General features: G+C 49.7%; 3 protein-coding genes across 43 annotated transcripts in view; 1 reads left to right on the top strand and 2 right to left on the bottom strand.

Annotated features, from left to right (window-relative positions):
* The window catches only part of LOC101057489 (uncharacterized), a 29,136-nt gene extending 28,701 nt beyond the window's left edge, over positions 1-435 (bottom strand). For all 12 annotated transcript variants that reach the window (XM_063803919.1, XM_063803918.1, XM_063803917.1 and 9 more), the window contains exon 1: positions 246-435. In XM_063803919.1, the coding sequence (XP_063659989.1) occupies positions 246-435 (190 nt within the window). The remainder of the gene's footprint in view (positions 1-245) is intronic.
* Positions 220-10,753, top strand: EOLA1 (endothelium and lymphocyte associated ASCH domain 1). Of its 30 annotated transcripts, none has more exons than XM_063803939.1 (6): positions 755-842; positions 1,569-1,936; positions 5,239-5,371; positions 5,473-5,754; positions 6,609-6,787; positions 9,296-10,753. In XM_063803939.1, exons 4-6 carry the CDS (start codon positions 5,502-5,504, stop codon positions 9,302-9,304), a joined length of 441 nt encoding a protein of 146 aa, XP_063660009.1. In that variant the 5' UTR covers positions 755-842; positions 1,569-1,936; positions 5,239-5,371; positions 5,473-5,501; the 3' UTR covers positions 9,305-10,753. The 30 variants fall into 30 exon arrangements, 28 of the variants coding, with proteins under 28 accessions (XP_063660011.1, XP_063660006.1, XP_024208863.2 ...); XM_063803945.1 differs by lacking the exons at positions 755-842; positions 1,569-1,936 and adding exons at positions 3,890-4,226; positions 4,803-4,999; XM_063803941.1 differs by lacking the exons at positions 755-842; positions 1,569-1,936 and adding an exon at positions 220-350.
* LOC112204049 (heat shock transcription factor, X-linked member 3) lies at positions 8,090-9,732 on the bottom strand. The gene is made up of 2 exons (XM_009439746.4): positions 9,250-9,732; positions 8,090-8,790 (listed from the first exon to the last, which is right to left on the bottom strand). Exons 1-2 carry the CDS (start codon positions 9,730-9,732, stop codon positions 8,272-8,274), a joined length of 1,002 nt encoding a protein of 333 aa, XP_009438021.2. The 3' UTR covers positions 8,090-8,271.
* Positions 10,754-21,213: the final 10,460 nt, after the last annotated feature.

Genomic DNA, 21,213 nt, shown 5'->3' on the forward strand with positions numbered 1-21,213 from the left:
ACAATGGTTTCTCTCAGCCCCGCCCGGCCCTGCCCCACACCCCGCCTCTTATCCCAGCCCCGCCCTCAACCCAGCTCCAAATTGTTTCTGTCAGTCCCGCTAGGCCCCTCCCCCAGCTCCGCCCTCCTCCTCTCAGCCCCGCCTCCACCCCCTCCCCAGCGGTTTCTCCCAGCTCCTCCCTGCTGGTATAGCAGCTCTGGGCCCAAAACTCCTGCCTGGTGTCCTCGTCCCACCCTTCCACTTACTCTTCCTCCTTCCCGTTCCTCTTCCTCCTTCCGGTTCTTCGTCGAGGCTGCCGGTCTCGAGGTCCCCTGGCCTTGGCCTGGTTGGCTGGCGCGCATCAGGGCCAGGTAAAGAGAATAGCGTTCCTAGCAGCCAGGGCGTGCGTACGTGCGTGATGTCGTCAGTGCGTGTCTTCGAGAATGCGAGATTCATAATGTTTGCTGTCTATATGCCTGGCTGAGTACGTGCCTCCCGCGTACGTGCGTGGTGTGCATACATGCGTGATTGCGCGCCCACGTACGTTCTTCGTGAAAGGGATGACGGGAGCTGTATGAAAGCGGAAGAGTTATAGACCGCTAACACCTGTCACTGGCCACTGGTTTCCCGGAGTTAGCGGCAACGACCTTGCAGCCTGGACACTAGCCAGGCGCTCCCTCTTCTCACAGCGGCCCACGTCTCCTTGCTTGGGAGCCCATCGTCCTGGCTCCGGTGGCCTCGCTGGGTCTCGGGGAGGCAGAGGACTGTTCTTTCCTGTGGCGAAAAGCCGGAGTCGGCCCTAGACACCCACGACTCGCAGGGTCCGTGGTTCCGGAGGCCGTGAGACCTGCCGGGGCTGACAGGTGCCAGGGCCCATGGTGCGGGAGCCTGTGTGCTCAGCCTTCTTGCGGACGGTACCTGAGGGCTGGGGTTTCCCTGGATGTGGGGCTGGGAACCCGTGCGGGCCGCGACCGAGGCGCCTTTTCCTGTCCCCTGCTGTCGGCAGGGTCTCGGCTCCGCTCCTTCTAAGCGCGTGTACCCGCGACGTGCGTCTGCGAGTGGAAAGCCCGTGTGCTGCTCCACACACAGCGGCCCCACCTCAGTCCGGTCTTCCCTGCCTCCCGTTGGCCCTTCTGCTGTGAGCTCGCCTGGACCTGAGGCCGGGCGGTGCACAGGTCTGTGGCCTGTGGCGCCGTGCTCAGCGTGACCTACCCAGAATTAAGCTGAGGACAATGGGATTTAGAGTCACAAACACTCGCCCCGTGACAATGGGAGGGGAAGTGTCATTTTTCTCCCTTCGAATGGAGCATGCTTGGCTGCAAGAATGCTGCTCAACATGGTGAAATGATTTTCTGCCCTGCGGGCTGGTGCACCCTGTGGTCCTTGACCCAGACAGGTGCGGAGGGTCCCACTGCTGTGATTAGCAGAACCAAACTGTGATGTGCACCTGTGTGTTACTGATAAGACCAGGCCTCCCAGCTCTTCTTGGTTTCCAATGCCTGCTAAGTACATGACCTTCTTAGGGCCATTAACCAGCTTTGCTGTCTTGTACTTAATGACCTTTCCTCTTTATCTTCCTTGTTGTGCAGGTAAAGAAGCTAAGTGGGCCGGGCGCGGTGGCTCACGCCTGTAATCCCAGCACTTTGGGAGGCCGAGGCGGGCGGATCATGAGGTCAGGAGATCGAGACCATCCTGGCTAACACGGTGAAACCCCGTCTCTACTAAAAATACAAAAAATTAGCCGGGCGTGGTAGCGGGCGCCTGTAGTCCCAGCTACTCGGGAGGCTGAGGCAGGAGAATGGCGTGAACCCGGGAGGCGGAGCTTGCAGTGAGCCGAGATCGCGCCACTGCACTCCAGCCTGGGCGACAGAGCGAGACTCCGTCTCAAAAAAAAAAAAAAAAAAAAAAAAAAAAGAAGCTAAGTGGAAGAGTGTTTCCTCCTCTGGCCGTAAAGCAGGTACTCTCTGCAGCACCAGGTAGGAGGGGACTCAGTCCCCTTCTTGCCTTTTCAGTTACATCAGTTCCTACTAGGGATTCCACACACACACAGTTGGCGTTTGTTGTGATTTTGTGGTGATGACGAGAAAAGGGTTGGCTAAGAAACTGGGCGGCAGAAAAGAGGCAAACATTCACTGTAGCCATTTATCCCGATGGAAGTGGCCAGGCCCTGTGGGGGACATTCAGCCTCCGTCAGAAGTAATCCAGAACCAAGGAACCTGGTTATCTTTGGTCACTCATCAGAAGAATAATCATGCTCAGGGGCCACAAGTGTGTGAGGAAATGGCACCATGGATGGGTTGGTGGAGGGTACACGGGTGAGTCTTTGTGGAAAGTCATTTGCTGGCAGATATCAGCATCTTAGATGGGCGTGCCAGGCGGCCGAGGCATTTCCTTCAGCATGTCTTCACACAGCGAGTGTTAGAGGTAATGTCATTTCTAGTGGCAAAAATGGGAAGCAACTTGTAACTCTCCATCAGTGGAGGAATGGTCAGGCAAATTATGAGACGACCAACAATGGGATATCACCCAGGCAGTGAAAAACAAGGTAGATGAAGATTGTCAGGTGGAAAGAATGGGCTTGATGTGCTGTCAAATGGCAAACTCGTGCCCTAGCCTGTGCAGATGTGTTGGGAAGAGCAGTTTGCCAAGATGGCTGAAACAAAGGACCATAAAGGGGCTGGCTTAAAGAACAGACAATCATTGTCTCGCAGTTCTGGAGGATGGAAGTCTGAAATCAAAGTGGTGGCCAGGTTCGTTTGTTCTGTGGGCTGTGAAAGACAATCTGGTCTGTCCCTTTCTCTTAGCTGCAGGCGGCTGGCCGGCAATCTTTGGCACTCATTAGCTTGTAGAAGCATCTCCCTTATCTCTGCGTTTATCTTCTCATGGTGTTCTCCCTGTGTGCGTGACTGTCTCTCAAATCCCCCTTTTCATAAGGACGCCAGCCACATTGGATGCGGGTCCGCCCTGATGGCTTCAGTCTCACTTGATTGCCTCTGTAATGACTCTGTTTTTATATATAAGGCCACATTTTGAGGTGCTGGGGTTTAGGACTTCAACATACGCATTTTAAGAGGACACAATGCAACCCATCACAACTGACAAAGGCTCTGAGGTAGAAACAAGCTTGGCATGTTCCCTCAGGGGATGGAAGGCCTGTGTGGCTTCAGGGTGGTGAATAAAGGGGAGAGGAGAGGACGTGGCTGGGGTGGGAAACCAGATCAGGAGGGACCTTGAGTGCCCTGAGAGGAAGTGTGGATTCTGTGCTAGTTGGGGCAGGGAGCCCTTGAAAGGTTTCAGTAGAGGAGTGACATAATCTCATTGTCCCTGTACCAAGATCATTCCGATGGCAGTGTGGTCACAAGAGTGCAGAGGACAAGTGCTGGGGCGGGGGTGCGGGTGCTATCAGGAGACTTCTTCAGAAGGCAGGGGGTTTTAGGGGATTGGATTGGGATTGTGGCCATAGAGATTATGGAAAGGGATCAGATTCAGTGTCGGTTTTGGACATAGTGCCACGGGATGTGGGCCGCAGATGTGGGAAAGAAAGGCAGGGCAGAGAGCAGCTAGGTCTGGGGCAGGAACACTGTAGCTGGTGATGCCACTCACAGAGGTGGAAGGGAGGTGGACTTGGTGGTGATGGTTGGGGTCCTGAGTATGTACGGGCCTGTCCACCTAAGGCTGAGTCTGAAGGGGGGTGGCCTGCACCACGGGATTCAGAGCAGGACGGTGAGCAACGTGGGGGTCCCAGAAGGAGGGAAGGAGTGTGCCCAGCCATGCTGGGGCTGCTGAGCATGGACTAAGATGAAGACAGGACTGGCATGAGGCCGGCCATGGGTGCTTGTGGGGATAGGTCAGTCAGTGGAGTGGGTGGTGGGGGGGTGGGGAATAAAGGGAGAAAGGTGGGGGTGGGGGCAGAAGGTTCAGAGAGGAAGTAGAGACTGCGCATGTAGACAGCTCTTCTGAGGTCTCGGCTGTTCAGGCTTGAAGAGAAGGAAGGCAGAGCGGGAGGCGCGCGTGTGCTCAGAGTAGGGATGCCGAGCGAGCATAGATGGTGGCTGGTGGCACCCAGGGCCCGGAGTGAGCCAGAGGAGCAGGGTCCAGAGCACAGCAGGCAACCGGCTCGGCCGAGGCAGCTCACCCCAGAGGCGGGAGAAAAGCAGGAGATCTGGAGCTCAGAAGGCTGCAGTGCAGATTGGGAAAGGAGTGAATACCAGGCAGCTTTGGCCCTATCAGGGCTTTGTCTCATGAGGGTGGGTATATTTTCTTAAAATCATAGAGCGTACTAGAGGTTGCGTTTATGTGTTGAAAGGAAGGACAGAGAGAGGAGTAGGGGCAGCTCAAGGGTGGAGTTCAGGGCCAGGGGGCGGGGCCACGGGCCTGAGGGGTGAGGGCAGCCACTATTTCTGACTGTTCTGTTAGGTGCCACGTACTGGGCTGGGTGCTCTTGGTGCCTTATCTCCCATCCTCACAGCCATGTGGAAACTGAGGCATCTCAAGAGTCTGTGACTGGGCTGAGGTTCTGGTTTCAAGCCCAGGGTTCCTTCCAAGGCACAGGGCTGTCCTCCGTGCAAGAGGAGGGGACCCTCTCCCAAGCCACACACGCAGGAGGCTGGGCAAGAGTTGTGGGAAGTCAGAGCCCATGTGACTGTGGGCTGGTGCCTCATTCTCCTCAGCCATAGAGTGGGCCTCACAGTACCACTGACCCTGCTGGGTTACTTGAAGATTCAATTTGATGATCCGAGGATCATGCCATCCCAGAGGCTGGCACGTGGAAGGCATGTGTGGGGGGTTGCCAGTTGTTCTGATTATCATTCTTCTTTTCTCAGCTCAGATTGGGACAGGGGCGTCTGCTGACAGTGGAGAGCAGTGGTGGGGGAAGGGGCTTGAGGAAGGTGGCACCCAGAGGGGTGGAGAGGAGATGTCTGACTGAGGGCCATCTGAGGTCACGGTGCATCCTGAGGACAGAGCTGAGATTGGATATCAACGATGTGGGCTCAGCAGCCCTGGAGTAGGAGCTGGGAAGGTCAGTGTCTTGGTGGCGGCAGGGCCAGGGCACTGAGAGTATTGGCAGGGCACAGCAGGGGAAAGGGAAGAGAAGCAGAGCGTGGGACTATCCCTCTGTGCTGGAAGAGGGCTAACACCAGCCCCGACTCTCCACTCTGGCTAGGCCGAGGGGGCCCTCTGTCCTCTGTGTTGCCCTAGGGCTCGGTGACCTCTGTCATAGCACTGACCACATGCTATCCTGCCTGTGCCTTCCTCTAGCTGTCCCCACCCTACTCCGGACCGCCCCAAAGACTCCATGGGATGGACCTGAGTCAGCCGAATCCCAGCCCCTTCCCTTGGGCCTGCTGTGGTGCTCGACATCAGTGACAGACGGAAGCAGCAGACCATCAAGGTCAGTGCGATTTAGGCCACCTGAGAGACACAGGGGGAAGGTCAGGCCACTGCCCATGAGCTTGAAGGGCTGGCGTGTGATGCGCTTCTGTGCTTCCGCAGGCCACGGGAGGCCCGGGGTGCTTGCGAAGATGAAGTTTGGCTGCCTCTCCTTCCGGCAGCCTTATGCTGGCTTTGTCTTAAATGGAATCAAGACTGTGGAGACGCGCTGGCGTCCTCTGCTGAGCAGCCAGCGGAACTGTACCATCGCTGTCCACATTGCTCACAGGAACTGGGAAGGCGATGCCTGGCAGGAGCTGCTGGTGGAGAGACTCGGGATGACTCCTGCTCAGATTCAGGCCTTACTCAGGGAAGGGGAAAAGTTTGGTCGAGGAGTGATAGCGGGTAAGTGACAATGTACCAAATGCGCAGACAACGCCTAGGGCTGCCGCCCAAGATCTTGCTTGGGAATTTGGGGGCTTCTCTTGTCATCTGAACTGATTGGCGTGTATAACACAGTTTCCTTTGGCACCACACCTTCAAAGGGGCGGCAAGGACCTTGGGCTGGGGGTTGGTATGGCTGGCTTCCGCAAGCTCTGGTAAATCATTTCTCCACTCTGGGCCGCAGTTCTGTTTCTGAGCTCAGTGAGAAGCCTGGTCAGGGCCATGTGCACGTGGTGTTTGTGGTGTTTGGCTGTGTGTGTTTGCGCATACATGCGTGAGTGCACATGTGTGGCAGAGACCATGAAAAGCAGCCCAGCCCGCCGAATGGGTCAGGTGGCCTCTAGAATTGGGCTGCCTGCCTGGCTTCATGAACCTGCCCCAGCCCCACCACTCACAGCACCCTGGGAAAGTCCCCTAACCTCTAGGTGACTGAGGCCTGACATCAGCACCTGTCCCCTAGTGACCTGCTCAGGCATCACCTGTAGCTTCGCAGGCAGTGGCTGGTGCCCTTCCAATCTGCAACCACTGCCCTCAGAAGTCTGGCTTGGACCTGCCTCTTACTTGTGTGGCTTCGTGAGGACAAGGCCCTCTCCTCTGCCTTTCTGGAGCCCTCCCTCTGCCTCTCCCAGCATTTTCTGAATCGGGTTTGGTTCGTTATCAAAGCTACGGAAGAAGGACTTGACTCCCTTCTTGTCATTTTGCTGATGCCGTCTTACTCTCTATTGATTGTGACTTTGAGTAACTGTGTTGTCACATGGGCAGGCCTTGGGCTATGGAAGTGAAAGGCATTCATGTGTATCTCTCTTTGTGTACAGGACTCGTTGACATTGGGGAAACTTTGCAATGCCCCGAAGACTTAACTCCCGATGAGGTTGTGGAACTGGAAAATCAAGCTGTACTGACCAACCTGAAGCAGAAGTACCTGACTGTGATTTCAAACCCCAGGTGGTTACTGGAGCCCATACCTAGGAAAGGAGGCAAGGATGTATTCCAGGTAGACATCCCAGAGCACCTGATCCCTTTGGGGCATGAAGTGTGACAAGTGTGGGCTCCTGAAAGGAATGTTCCAGAGAAACCAGCTAAATCATGACACCTTCAATTTGCCATGTGACGCAGACCTGTATACATTAGGTTAAAGATGAATTTCCACTGCTTTGGAGAGGCCCACCCACTAAGCACTGTGCATGTAAACAGGTTCCTTTGCTCAGATGAAGGAAGTAGGGGGTGGGGCTTTCCTTGTGTGATGCCTCTTTAGGCACACAGGCAATGTCTCAAGTACTTTGACCTTAGGGTAGAAGGCAAAGCTGCCAGTAAATGTCTCAGCATTGCTGCTAATTTTGGTCCTGCTAGTTTCTGGATTGTACAAATAAATGTGTTGTAGATGACTGGTTAGTGTTTGAGGCTTCGTTCTATGTTTTCCCCTGATTTGTTCTGGTCAAAACTCATCAAATGTGTAACTAGCATCCAGGCGACATTACAGAAAGTCTGGGACCTGGCACTGAATGTTTGCCTGGTAGTGACTAGCCGTTAATCAACCGACTCATCCAGGATGAAGAGGACGTCAGACTTAGAGCAGCTGTCTGTCCTTTCAGGTTACTCTCACTCTTCTGAAAGTGTCTGTCAGTTTCTGAAGCATGTGTGTTACCTGCATCACACAGCTACTTCCTATCCTAGCAATACATCCAAAATACAGCTCTAGTAGAGAGAGGTTAACTTGGAAATGTAATCAGTAGTGTTGTCTTATTTTGTAGTAATTTTTTTTTTTTTTTTTTTTTTTTTTGGTGATTTAGCAAAGTTTCTAGTTGTTATCCATGAGGATGATGGGCATTTCCCCCCAGGAATTGACTGCAGTGGCCCTTCTCTTCTGAGCCAGGATGTTATGGTGGTTGTACATCCCATGGCAGATGGGGTGGCCTGACTTTCAAGTGGGCCTCTTTGGAGGCCCCTGGATGCTAGGCTAGGGATGCTGAGCTGCTGACCAGACACTTCCTGGCAACATTGGGAGGGACCCATGAGGAAACAATCTCCTGTTTGAAGATACAGGAAGATATTGCCGGAATCAGGCGTCTATTCTTTCTCCTGACCAGCAGGCCAATCTCAGGGGACCAGGTCTTCCTGGGCTTGGCCTCGACACTTCCTAGCAACATCCTTTGCTGAGTGTGTGAAAATGCTGCTTCTCCAAATAAACAAGGACAATGGGGACCAAAGCCTGTCTTGGACAGGATTTCCAGCCTCCCCTGGTTTCTGCCAATGAGATGTATATAATATAGAAGGTTGAAAAAAACACAGACAACAGTTCTCATTTAAATTGTTTATTATTTATTTCCATGGAATTTTGTTTTTCTTTATTAAGACCAAAAATGTGTTTCTCATTAAAAAATGGCAACTTTTATGGGCCATTAGTGGCCTGTGAGTTCACGAATTCGCAGTGTTTCTGAACTGTTCACAGAGTCTACACTTGTAATCTGAGGAGCCTTCCTACTCCTCCTCATCGTCAGAGGGCTCATTTGGAGACATGACTGAGAGGGAGGCCAACAGAGCGTAGTAACAGATATTGTACAAAGACATTTCACTACCATTATCTGAGTAAACCAGACTACTAGGAATCCCTGTGCCTTCCATCCAGGTAGTAGCCGAAGATGTAAATGTGACATTCCCAGAGGTGCCCTCCCAACTTGGGCCATTTGGTTCCTGAGGGGGCCCATTTCCCAGGGGATGCCTAGTGGCACTCTTCTTGGACCACATGCCAGAGCGCCTGAAGGACTGGGTGCCACTGGGCCCCTGAACACTGGGGGCTCCCTGCTGACACATTTTGATTGCTGCTTTCCTGGCATTGATGTGATAGATACGTAGGGAGCGTCTTGTAGCTACCAGATTCTTTCTCTTTGTAGTTGGGACACGGGTCGCTTGCTGAGCGGTGTTTCTGCGGGCATCCTTTCTCTGGATATTCTCCAGGAGCCTGGGCTTGTCTCTCTGAAAATTGGAGTTGCAGTAGATCTGAAACAAAATGAAACATGTTAGTTGTTCTGGGATAAATTATTCCTTTCCCACCTCTCAAAATTATGATTTTGTTTTGCAATGGAGAAAAGAATGCTTTAAGTGGCAGCAAGTGTGGTTATGCTCTACAGCATGACCTGACTAAAGATAAACAATTCATGGATCAAGGCAGTAATATATAAATAGCATGGATTTTGATATTAAACTGCAACCCCGTAGAGGTAATATGCAGGTCTGCAAAAGATGATGCTTACATTATCTCTAAGGGGGTTGTAGTTTAATATCAAAATCCATACTTTTTAAGTTCTATACTTTTCATCTTTCAATAAACAATATTTCACATTTTCAAATGCTATCTTTGACACTTAAGCTCTTACAGTATATTATTTAAATTGGTGTCCTATGAAGATATGTTTGAGAAAGAGAGAAAAGGGATTACAGAAATGCTTTCTACTTTACCATCATTTTCTTGTTTCCTGGAGAGTTGCTTGGGCGTGTTTTGCAGAATCCATAGAGGTTCAGCTGGCGAATGAAACTCGTCAAGCTGTCTGTTTTGAAGATCCTCTCTGCACCTCTCCGTTGAAGAACCTCCCTCTGGAAGAGATCCTTGTCGATGATCACGGCGTCTCCATCATCGTTCCAGCTCACAGACTTGAATGTGTCTTCCTCCACAATCGTCCAAAGCTTTCTTGGGAAGAAGAGCCTAAAAAGGTTGTGGTTGTCTTCCACGTTGACCACGCGTTGGTTTCGGTCTTCTGGTGGTGAGTTATCTTGGGAGCCTGGATCTTGGCTCATGGCTTGGTCCTCGTGCCTGTCCAAAACCTCGCTGGAATCTGGATTTGGATCAGGTGAAGAACCAGATGGGCCCCCGCTTGTTGGCTCTCCACCAACAGATGGGGCCAGCTTGGCTTCATATTCCTGTTCAGTGTTCTGACTCGCCATGGAGCTACACCAGAATCAGGAGCATTTTGTACCCAAGGCCCTTATCACTGTCCTAGCAAGTCCAAAATGCCTTCAGTCAGAGTAGGCGTGCCCAATAAATACTGTCCACAAAATTCTAGAGTCTCGGTATCAGGGCAACCAGTGGCTTAACTCATCATCTGCTGTATTTGTCACATGATGTCACAAAGGTGACTCTCAGCCAATCTGGAGAGGGGGCCCTGGCCAGGTGTTGGGGGAGTAGACAGGTGGCATGGCCTTCAGCTTCTCCCTCTTCTAAAAGTATAAACAGGCATGGTTCAAGTTCCCAGAAAAGTCTCCCATCTTCTGACAGTCACATTGTGTCATAGGGCCAGGCCCCAGATGAGCTGAGAAACCATGGCTCTATGGCCACTCCCAACCCTGAAGACAGGGGAGGCCATTTGCTGGCCTCTAATTTGCTCAAGAGCCAGCCCCTAGTTATCCCTAGCTTGGGTTTCACCAAGACTGCCTGACTCAGATGGACCCCTCATGGGTGACTGCCTTCTAGGAGATGGTGGTCCCTACCAGGCTGTTTGGCCTGATCTGTGTGGTAGCACCCCTCTTTTCCAATCCCCCCCCCCATCTCCTTCCTGCTTTGGTCTCTTCCAGGTACTCCTAATGATTGGTTGGATGTGCTCCAGTGGGCCCAGATAAAGTGTTTCTTATTCCCCTTGGTCAAGTTGTCCCCAGAGTGGTGCTGTGCCTGAGCATGGTGGGAGCACTCCCCTCACTCCTCTACCACTGTGTTACCCAGAGCACCATTTGTGGTTGGATGGCCACATCCTCAGCTGTGCTTTGGAGTCTCCTGTGGAGCTCTGCTTGCCCCTGCATCTCACCCTCTTGCAGATCACAACAGGAGATTACCTTTAGTTTCATTTTTGCCCATAAATACTGTTTTCATTGCCCAAGACATGTTCATTTCTGAGGCCTGCTTTACACAGACTAGCCTAAGAAAAGTTTCTGCTTGTCTAGTTAGACCTGATTAAAGTAATCCATCACAAAAGTGCCATCATTATGTATTTGAAAAGAGATGAGCGTATGAGTGTGTGTTGGGGTGGGCAGGAGGAGGGAGAAAACCCAAATGAAAGCCATGTTCAACCCCAGATGAGAGGATACGACAGTCTTTTTGGTGATACATTTTCTCTAGCCATTAAAGACAACTTTGTTCTTAATATTCACTCTGTATAGGGAGACAGAGTGATACAGTGGAAAGGCCCCAGACTGAAAGGACCCTGGGTCCTTGTCCCACTGAGTAGCACCCTTTGCCCACTCAGGGTCGGCCCTGAGTGCGAAGAGGGTTGGAAGAGGCTCTTCCAAGGTGCTTTTCAATCTCAGGGCTCTCTAGTCCTTCATGGTGCCCCCAGTGCCTGAATGCAGGCTTGGTTCATGGTCACCAAGCTTTTTAAACAGGTTTACAAAGGTTTTGTTCAAGGACTCAGTGTAACCTGTAGGCACACACACTCTGAGGCTAAATATTAAAATAGAGGCCATTGGTGACATCTCTAAATGAGGATCCTTGAGTATGCAATTAGACAGCTGGTATCTTTCACTTACATACCGAAGCGCTTTTTCATAGGGGAATTCTTAAGACTGAGAATGACATTTTGTTGTGGCTTTTGCGAACTTATAAACTCTGCTGATTACTTATATAAAGGCTTTTGGCCACTGGGTGGGAGGGGAACGATCATGAAGAAAATTACTAGGGAAACTACACGGTGGCATTCAGCCAAGAGCTGGTATTGATTTGATTTAGTCACACTATGTCATGTGGCTTCTATAGGACCATTAGCGACCATTGTCCTTTGTTTTAAGTCACAGAATGTACACTGGGATTTCGAGTCTAAGACATCAAGCTCCTCTTGTCCCCTGGAGGGAATATTCAGGGCACTGACTTAAGTCTAGTCCAGAAGAGTCATGGTGGGAAATCCAGCCTCCTCCGGCTAAGCCTCCTCAGTCCCCAAAGATGAGCTCTGCAACCTTCCGCAACCATTCAGACATTCTTTATGAGTCACCTGCCACCTGCAAGCCACTTTGAGGAAAATGGTTGGTCTTCTCTTCCATGCTCCAAAAGCCCCTGAGATGGCCCCTCTGCGTTGCTGCATTATGAATAAAATCATCATGGTCAGGCGACCCAAGCAGAGCACAGCTGACTATGGTATGAGGACCAGTGGCCCTGTGGAAAGCGGTCTCAGTGCTGACTCGCTGCAGCTTCTTTGTAGCTATGCAGCAATCAAGAATAGTGCTGAGCTCTTGATGGTGGGGCCCCAAGGTATGAGGCCAGCCACAGGCCAAGACTTGCTGTGTAGGCCTTGCCTGTCGCACGATCCCCCAGGCCCTCTTCATCCTCCCCGTGGCCTCTCAGGATCTTCTTCCCTGCTGATTTCTCCCAGGCTCCAGGATGTGTCCCTGCAGTTGGTTCATCCCACCCCAGAGGAGTCTTTCTAAACTGTGGCTCGGAACTTGTCAGTTGCTTAGGCACCAACTCCTCACACCTCCAAGGCCTTCCTTTCCCAGCCTCGTTAGCCACTGGGCTGCTCTTTCTCACACACTCAGGTATCCGCCATGCCACCTGCCCTTAACCCTCCTTCACTCAGCATTTGCTTGATGCTGGGTCCTGGGTAAGACAACTCTCAACCTATTGCGGGATCTGGCCAGCAGTCTGCAATGCAACGGTGCTCTCTCTTTGTTCCCAGGCAGATCGGCAGGTCGAGAAATAATAGACACACGCAAGATAGCAAAATCTGGGTCCAGGGGGGTCACCGCCTTCTGCTCCCACGGTGCCAACAACGCACTGGATATACCGGCATTTATTATTAAGTTTAGTGAGAGGGCAGGGGAAGGTTAGTGAGGGATTTAGGGTCATTTGATTATGAGGTGAGATGGTCACATGGGGATGAAGTAATTCTTTAACATAACATCTGTATGCAGAAGTACAGTATACAGGGATAAGAATTTATGATATAGTGTGTGCATCAGTAGTTTCTAACAGAGCCTTAAAACAGAAACACAGTCTTTCCATGACCTATGATTAGCAAGATATTAATCAGCAGTAACAGTTGCAGCAAAAGCTGGTTACAAACAATCCATAGAAACAGGACGTGAAGCTAGACAACCGGTTAGACCAGAAATTCTCAGAAGGGAGTATGCCTTCACCCTGAAGAGGCCTAGAAGAGCCGTGGCAACGTGAGGGAGTTTGTAGCCCTAGCTTATCCATATGGACAGGTGCTCCTCATGCATCCGTTTATAGGCTCCCCACAAGGATCGCATTCCATTCCCAGAGCTATGAACATCTGCTTTTCTAGGCTAGGAATCTTGGTGATGTGAAACCTCCCTGACTGCACGTCCATTCATAGGCTCTCTGCAGGGGAAAGCACATCACGTGCTGTTGGCTCATTCTGGCAGTCCAACCTGGCATTGTCTTTACACAATCCTGCATGCAATTATGTATTTACAATAATCAGGAGCATTTCATCTTTTATTCCATAGCAGTAGTTTCAGGGGGTCTCCCTACATCAGCCTCTGGTTCCCTCTGGTGCTGTTTTCTGAGCACACTGTGAACTTCCTTGCTGGTAAGGGTGCTTGTGCTGCCTCCCCTATGGGAATGCCCTTTTCAACCCAGAAGTCACTCAGCTTCTCAGGGTCCAGGTCACTCCATGAGGTCAGCTGGCAAGGCTTATTCCCAGGGGCTGGCCTAGCACAGCTCTCCACCATTGGTTGGGTGGATCCCGAACTCCTATGAGGTTGGGCATGTTGATGAGCCGTCTCCCCTCTGGACTAAGAGGCCCATGAGGATGGCGGAGACCACAGTGCAAATGTGGCCCTCAATACATGTTGGATGAGGAAAGTTCTATGTCACCAGGAGCTCAGTGGGGTTTAGCATCCTTGGACATGGCTCCACATTAGAACAGTGATAACAGAACAATTCTTGTGAGCTCCTATTGAGACAGGAAAATAGGGTCTAGAAACAGGGAACTTAAGGCCACTCTGTGCTAACTTCCTAAAAGAGAAAACACCAGGGTCTGGAGGCAGGAAATCTAAGGCCAATTCACTCTGACTTCCCAAAGCTGGATCAAAAGGAAAATACCGGGGTCTGGGGGCAGGAAACCTAAGGCTGATTAACACAAACTTCCTAAAGCTAAACCAAAAGACAAAAACCCCATCTCTCCATGCTGAGTAACAAAGGATCAGAGGCTACTCTCCCTACAACCATCCCTCTTCCACCACATCTCAGATGGAAAGGGAGGGGAGGGTGCCTTGTTGACCGTGGGCCAAGCAGGGACCATCCCTTCATCTGCATAGGGTGCCAGTTCACCTCAGCCTTTAATTAGCCACAGACCAAATCCTTCATCCAGATAAGGGGTAGTCATTAAGAACCTCAAATAGGGCACTTAAAGCCCAGAAAACTTTGTAACTGGGCCCTTGAGCCACTTGCTCAGACCCACTCTCACCTTGCAGAGGGCTTTCTCACTTTAATAAATTCCTGCTTTCACTGCTTTGTTCCTGCATTTCATTCCTCTGCTACTTTATGCATTTTGTTCAATTCTTTGTTCAAAACGCCAATGACCTGGACAACTCATAGTCAATCTGCTGTGCTAAGTGCTCTGCTAGTCTGTGTCATTTACTGTGCACACCCATCTCTTGGGTGGATATTAGGAATGAGCCCATTTCTCCAGTGAGCCAAGCTAGGCCATGGAGGGGTTGAGCCATGGTGCAGGTTCTGCAGTGAGGAAGCAACAGGGCCAGAATAGGCCCACATGGTCAGACTCTCAGACTTACAACCTTACTCAAGTACAATGAGTGTTCCAATGATCTGAGCAGAAGAAGTTGTCTTTGTAAGCAGAAAATGGCTGAAGAAAGCAAAAACAGAAGACAGAGCAGATTAGTCATTGATGTGGTTTGGCTGTTTTGTCCCTCTAAATCTCATCTTGAAATGTGACCTTCAGCGTTGGAGGTGGGTTTACTGGGAGGTGTTTGGGTCATAGAGGTGGATCTCTCATAAATGGTTTGGTGCTGTCCTTGTGGTAATGAGTGAGTTCTCTGTTAGGTACAAACCACCCCAAAGAGCTTCTTGGTACTGCCAACACTCCCCGCAAACCTCCCCGTGCTGCCCACCCTTCCCCCAAACCTTTTTACATTTCCAAGCCCTTATCTAGGCACCGCAGTGAAGCCAGCCTGATAGAAGACTTTACCTATCAGGCCTTGCTGCGATAAAGCAAACCCCAATTACAAACCGTCCGGACCGAACAGGGGGAGGTTGTGGGAAGCATAAACAAACTTTACCTACACCCTCCAGTACCGTAAACATCACAAGGTGATATGTGGCAGAATTAACCAGCAAACAACCCTGGGATGCAGCCATACCAAAGGACTCCCTCAAACTCCCTGCCCCAATGTAAACCCCCTATTCTGTAAGCTTGGGGCTGCTTTGCTTGACTGTTAAGGGGGCAGCCGACAGGTTAATAAAGGCTTGCCTGAACTTGGGGCTCTCTCTCTCTCGTCCTTTCTCTCGGCTAACCTTACATTCTCACTCTCTAAGTTCACATGAGATCTGGTTGCTTTAAAAAGCCTGGCAGCTCTTTGTTCTCTCTCGCCATGTGATATGCTGATTACCCTTTTGCCTTCTGCCATTGACTGCAAGCTTCCTGAGCCCTTACCAGAAGCAGATGCCAGTGCCATGCCTCCTGTATGCCCTGCAGAACCATGAGCCAAAATAAACATTTTTCTTTATAAATTACCTAGCCTCAGGTATTCCTTTATAGCAATGCAAAACTGACTAACATATAAAATTGGTACAGGAGTTGGGTGATGCTATACAGATATCTGAAGATGTGAAAGCAGCTTTGGATCTGGGTAATGGGCAGAGATATCAGAAGATATCAGAAGAAGACAGGAAGATGCAGGAATGTTTCAAACTTATTGGAGATTTGTTAAGTGGTTTTGACCAAATTGCTGACAGAAATATGGACAATGAAGGCCAGGCTGATGAGGTCTCAGATGGAAATGAGGAATTTACTGGCAAAGGTCACCCTTGTTATATCTTAGCAAAGAACTTGGCTGCACTGGGTCCATGCTCTAGAGGTCTGTGGAAGTTTGAACTTAAGGGTGATAAATTAGTGTATCTGGCCAAAGGGATTTCTAAGCAGCAAAGTATTCAAGATGTTCCTTGGCTGCTTCTAACAACCTGTCTCAGATGTAGGAGAAAAGGAAAGACTTAAAGTTGGAATTTATAATTAAAAGAGAAGCAGAGCATAAAAGTTTGGAAAATTTGCAGCCTGACCATGTAGGGAAAGAAAGAGCATTTTCGGAGAAGAAACCAAGCAGGATGCTGAGGAACCACTTGCTGGAGAGATTTGCACGACTAAAAGGGAGCCAAGTGCTACTATCCAAAACAATGGGAAAAAGCCCTTGAAGGCATTTCAGAAATCTAGGCCCCTCCCATCCCAGGCCCAGAAGCCTAGTGGGTAAGAATGGTTTTGGGGGCCAAGCCCGGGGCCCTGCTGCTCTCTGTAGCCTTTGGACACTGCTACCTGCATCTGGCTGATCCAGCTGCACCCATGGCTCAAAGTGCCCCAGATACAGTTCAGGCCACTGCCTTGGAGGACACAAGCTATAAGACTTGGTGGCTTCCCCATGGTGTTATGTCTGCAGGAGAACAGAATGCAAGAGTGAAAAAGGCTTGACAGCTTCCACCTAGGTTTCAGAGGATGTATGTGTTGAAAAGCCTGAGTGCCCAGGGAAAAGCCTGCCACAAGGGTGAGCTCCTACAGAGACACTCTACTAGAACAGTGCTCATGGAAAATGTGGGGTTGGAGCCCCTACACAGAGTCCTCATCATGGTACTGCTGAGTGGGATTGTGGGAAGGTGGCTGAGAATGGTAGAGCCACCAGCAGCTTGTACTCTGAACCTGGAAAAGCAACCGGCACTCAACTCCAACCAGTGAGAGTAGCCATGGGAGCTGCACCCGCAGAGCCACAGGGATGGGTATGCACAAGGCCTTGGCATCCCACCCCTTCCATCACTGTGCCTGGATGCAGAATATGGAGACAAAGGAGATTATTTTGGAGCTCTAAGATTTAATGACAGCCCTGCTGGGTGTCAGACTTGTGTGGTGCCTGTTGCCCCTTTCTTTTGGCTGATTTATCTCTCTTGGAATTGGAATATTTACCCAATGCCTGGATCACCATTGTATCTTGGAAGTAAATAACTTGTTTTTTTATCTTACAGGCTCATAGTTGGAAGAAACGTGCCTTGAGTCTCAGATTTTGGAATTTTGAGTTGATGCTGAAATGAGTTGAGACTTTTGGGGAACTATTGGGAAGGGATGCTTGTATTCTGCAGTGCAAAAAGGATGTGAGATTTGTTGGGGGGTCATGGGCAGAATGAAACAGCTTGGGTATTTTGTGCCCTTCAAATATCATGTTGAAATGTGAACTCCAATGTTGGAGGTGGGCCTAGTGGGAGAGGTGTTTGGGTCATGGGGGTGGGTCCTTTATGAATAACTTGCTGCTGTCCTCACAATAATGAGTGAGTTCTCTCTGTCTGTGAGTTCACATGAGATCTGGTTATTTAAAAGAGCCTGGCAGCTTCTCCTTTTCTTGCTTGCTCTCTCACTCGCCATGTGATATGCCAGCTCCTCTTTTGCCTTCTGCCATGAATGGAAGCTTCCTGAGCCCTCACAAGAAGGCTATGATGACGCCATGCTTCCTGTACAGCCTGCAGAAATGCGAGTCAAAATGAACCTCTTTTCTTGACAAATTACCCAGCCTCAGGTATTCTTTTATAACAGTGCAAAAGTGACCAACACAGTTATTTCAAAGTTACTTTCCTTCTAGAGTTAAAGATGAGGGGACACGCTTATAACACTGACTCAGGTTGACTGAATCTTCTGAGTATTTTTGTATTTTTTTTTAATTGGCCCCTTTGAAAGTTCAGTATAATTATGTGGCATTCGGCACAAGTGACCCCATTCTGGTTGGGTCTGGTCAGCCAGGGCTTAGGGAAGGAGGCTAGTCCACAGCAGTGGCATCCCCTGAAGTTTGTTTCACACAGGCCCCTGAGTTAATGAGTCTTTCTAAAGGAGGCTTTGCTTGGTTTGCTTATCAGCCATCTTTCCACTCTTGCTGTAGACAGGGACACCTGGATGCTCATAATTTGCTTTTTTTTTTTTTTTTTTTTTTTTGAGACAGAGTCTCGCTCTGTAGCCAGGCTGGAATGCAGTGGTGTGATCTTGGCACACTGCAACCTCCGCCTTCCAGGTTCAAGTGATTCTCCTGCCTTAGCCTCCCGAGTAACTGGGATTACATGCTGGGATTATGTGCCAGCATGCCCAGCTAATTTTTGTAGTTTTAGTAGAGATGGGGTTTCACCATGTTGGGCAGAATGGTCTCGATCCCTTGACCTCATGGTCCACCCGCCTCAGCCTCCTAAAATGCTGGGATTACAGACGTGAGCCACCACGCCTGGCCATGGATGTTTTTAAAAATTAATTAATTTATCCTGTTGCCCTGCTCAGAGTAAAATATGCTGGTTTTCTTTTCTACAGTATCTTAAAAGCCTTTTGTAACAATGTTTGTGAGCAATTGTGTTAAAATTATTCTGAATTAATATCTAATGCTTGAACACACACACTGTGTGTGTGTGTCTGTGTGTGTGTGTTAAACTCAAGTATAGCACATGGAGCCTCTGTAGGTGATAATTCTTGCCTCTTGGGTTCCCTGGAAAAAGGAAGTCCATATGGAAAAGAGAGGCAGTCTCCAGGTAGAGATACATCTTCAGGGATTTTAAAGGAAGTTTTCAGCTTGTGTTCTATAAAAGCACCAAAGGTGACTTGTGTGTATAGCCCCTAGGTTGGAGGAAAGCCTTGCTGGTTTTTCTTTTTCTTTTTACCTTGCTGGTTTTTGCTGGTTTCATTGCAGCATTTCAGCTCTCCTGCAACACCACTGACATTTCTCTATTGTTTTTCTCCTCCACACTGAGACCTATTGGCTCAGAAGTCCACCAGCATAAAACCCAGATTTTCATACTTCTAAATTGTTTTCAACATAGCTCAACCAGGAAGATTGTTAGGCATTGGAGGCCTTCCTGGCTTTCATACCCTGGTAAACCTCACCCCACATGTGCTAACCATAGATAAGATGGAGCCTTGTGGTTAGAAGACCCCCAAGACACTGTCTAGCTGCTGAGAAACATCACTCAGACCCATAAGCTCCTTCTCCAATTTCCATCTCCCCCAGCAGTTCTCTTGCCTTCCTCCCCATTTGATGGTGATCCCACACCCATAAACTCTGGACAGTCTTTTACTCTGAGGATGTCCCCGCTTCTGCTACCCTATCCAAGCACCACCCAATAAAGTTGTTTGTGTGGTACTGCCCCTGGTTGGTCATAGCATTTTTCTTGATCAACCCCCTAATCCTGCACAGTGTGCAATGAACTCTGCTGAACTTGGAGTCTCGCACTTAGAGGGTGATGATTATCTGAGCTGAGGTGTGTGATTTTAGGGGGTCTGTTTGGACTGTTAAACTGATAAGGCCAGAAGGCCTTAGAAAAGCACACCAGGCAGCCTTCTCACTGGGACATGGAATGCTGCTGTTGTCTGGTCTTGAAGCATCTCAGCTTTCCTGCTGCAGTAGAAAACTCTCTGACTGTTTTGGAACCCAGAAGTCACAAATTACAATAGGCTTGTCTCGACTCTAAGCTAAAACCCAAAAATGTCCACTCTGGGCTGTTTCAGACTCATGTCAAGCTGTGCTGAACAGAAAGCAGGCATAGCTCGATGCACTGGAGGGGTCTTTGACCCTGTGATCCTGGTAGGTTTTGAACACCCCTCTCTGGAGTTTGAAGCTGTCACAACCTAGATGCTGTCCTGGACTGTCTGCCTCCCTTGCAGATGCCCATGATGAGGGGATTGTTCTCTGGTGGGGCCAGCGAGAGTGGAGCTGTTCATGAACACTGTATTTTTGATGTAGACAGGTTGCATTTTTTACTGGTAATGCTGTCAAAAGCTGCACATTGAGGGAGGGCACCCAACAGGAATTGTGATCCCTCTGCCCAATTGTGACAGATCAGTCTTAGACCTTCTCTCTGTGATGTCCACTGCTGGTGACTTGTGTCCAGCGATCCACATTAGTTTCAGTTTGGGAAAGTGGACAGACAGCCTGGCTACTTTCTTTCCTTGCTTCTGGCCTACAAGTCAGGCAGTAGGATTATCAAATGCAGCTGTGCCCAGGGAGGGATTATTATTTTTTAAATTGTTGTTCTACACTGCTCACTGCATGAATGAGCAGGATGAAAAGAGTAAACCCACTTTGGAATCTTTTGGAAATGCGGGATTTCTTCCTGACTGCTTCCTAAACATGATGGGCCTTTCTGTTCTCATGATGCTGTATGACAGTGTTTTTCTGTAAAAACAGTGTCATCTCTCTTTCATATAGCCCTGCCAGGCAAGAAGGCCAGGGGGAGGGTAAGAGATGACTGAAGCAATGTAAAGCTTTTATTGTTGAGTGGGCCATGCCGATTTTATAAGGATGGAGGAAAAAGAGAATGAGACATCTGTAGAGGTGTGGGAGAAGGCATTGTGATCTTGGTGTTTCAGAACTATTCCTGAAAGCTTTCGCCTCTTGCTGAAGGAAAACACCCCATGCTGCCTTTGAAAGCTTCTGCAAGTTTTCTGTATCCAAAATGATGGCCATGCCTGAGACCACACCTGACCCCACCGACTAGGGGACAGAGGAGGTGGCCCCAGCTTCTCCATGTTCCCCTTAGAGCACCTCCAGGTGTCCTCTGGATCTGTCATGCACAAGCCAAACTGTCTGCAAGGGAAACCAAGGATGGAACTGGATTATGTAGCCTGTACTGGAAAACCTGTGACTGGCAGGAGGTGCTAAAGTGGGAGGCCACAGTGTGGCACTGTTAACCTGTGCTGCCTGACTTAGGTACACCCTCTTGTGTTGCCCAAACTATGGTACACTCTAAGTTTGCAGGGAGACCATGTGTATGCTCGGGTATTGTACAGCTTATGTGCCCTGCCTGTCATCACACTGCCTCAGCCCTGGATGGCTTCCAGGTCAGCTCGAACTTCCTGTGCAGAGCTGTGTTTTACCTGAATTGATGCCCCAATTGATTGAATTGGCCAAGTATAAAGAAAAAGTACTGAAATTTAAGAGGGAAGCCACGTGACTGTCTAAGATACATCTCTTTGGTTAATGGGGTTTGTGTTAACTGGTTCAGTACAGGACCCCTAACAGGCACAAGTGACACCTATATGCAGCTTGGTTTCCACCCTGTTGTGTCAGGTCCTATGATAATTTTCCTGTAATGTGCCTTGGCCAGTGGGGTGCACTGTGAAGAAAAGAGTTCACACAGCAGGCCTCACTGCTATCTTTGGCAAAGCCTGCTGCTTTCAATGTTATCCATTGGCTGGATTCTCAGGACTTGGATTTGGGAGGGATTCCACCTTTCTCAGA

Source organism: Pan troglodytes, chromosome X (genome assembly GCF_028858775.2).
Source record: "Pan troglodytes isolate AG18354 chromosome X, NHGRI_mPanTro3-v2.0_pri, whole genome shotgun sequence".
NCBI classification, from domain to species: domain Eukaryota; kingdom Metazoa; phylum Chordata; class Mammalia; order Primates; family Hominidae; genus Pan; species Pan troglodytes.

Bases quoted from the DNA above. Each gene is read 5' to 3' on its own strand.
- LOC112204049 (XM_009439746.4), bottom strand. From the start codon at position 9,732: ATGGCGAGTCAGAACACTGAACAGGAATATGAAGCCAAGCTGGCCCCA. The intron at 8,791-9,249 runs GTAAAGTAGAAA...ATTTTGTTTCAG, and splicing joins CAGGAAACAAGAAAATGATG to ATCTACTGCAACTCCAATTT.
- EOLA1 (XM_024353079.2), top strand. From the start codon at position 920: ATGTGGGGCTGGGAACCCGTGCGGGCCGCGACCGAGGCGCCTTTTCCT. The intron at 1,155-5,238 runs GTCTGTGGCCTG...GCCTTCCTCTAG, and splicing joins TGAGGCCGGGCGGTGCACAG to CTGTCCCCACCCTACTCCGG. The intron at 5,372-5,638 runs GTCAGTGCGATT...CATTGCTCACAG, and splicing joins GGAAGCAGCAGACCATCAAG to GAACTGGGAAGGCGATGCCT.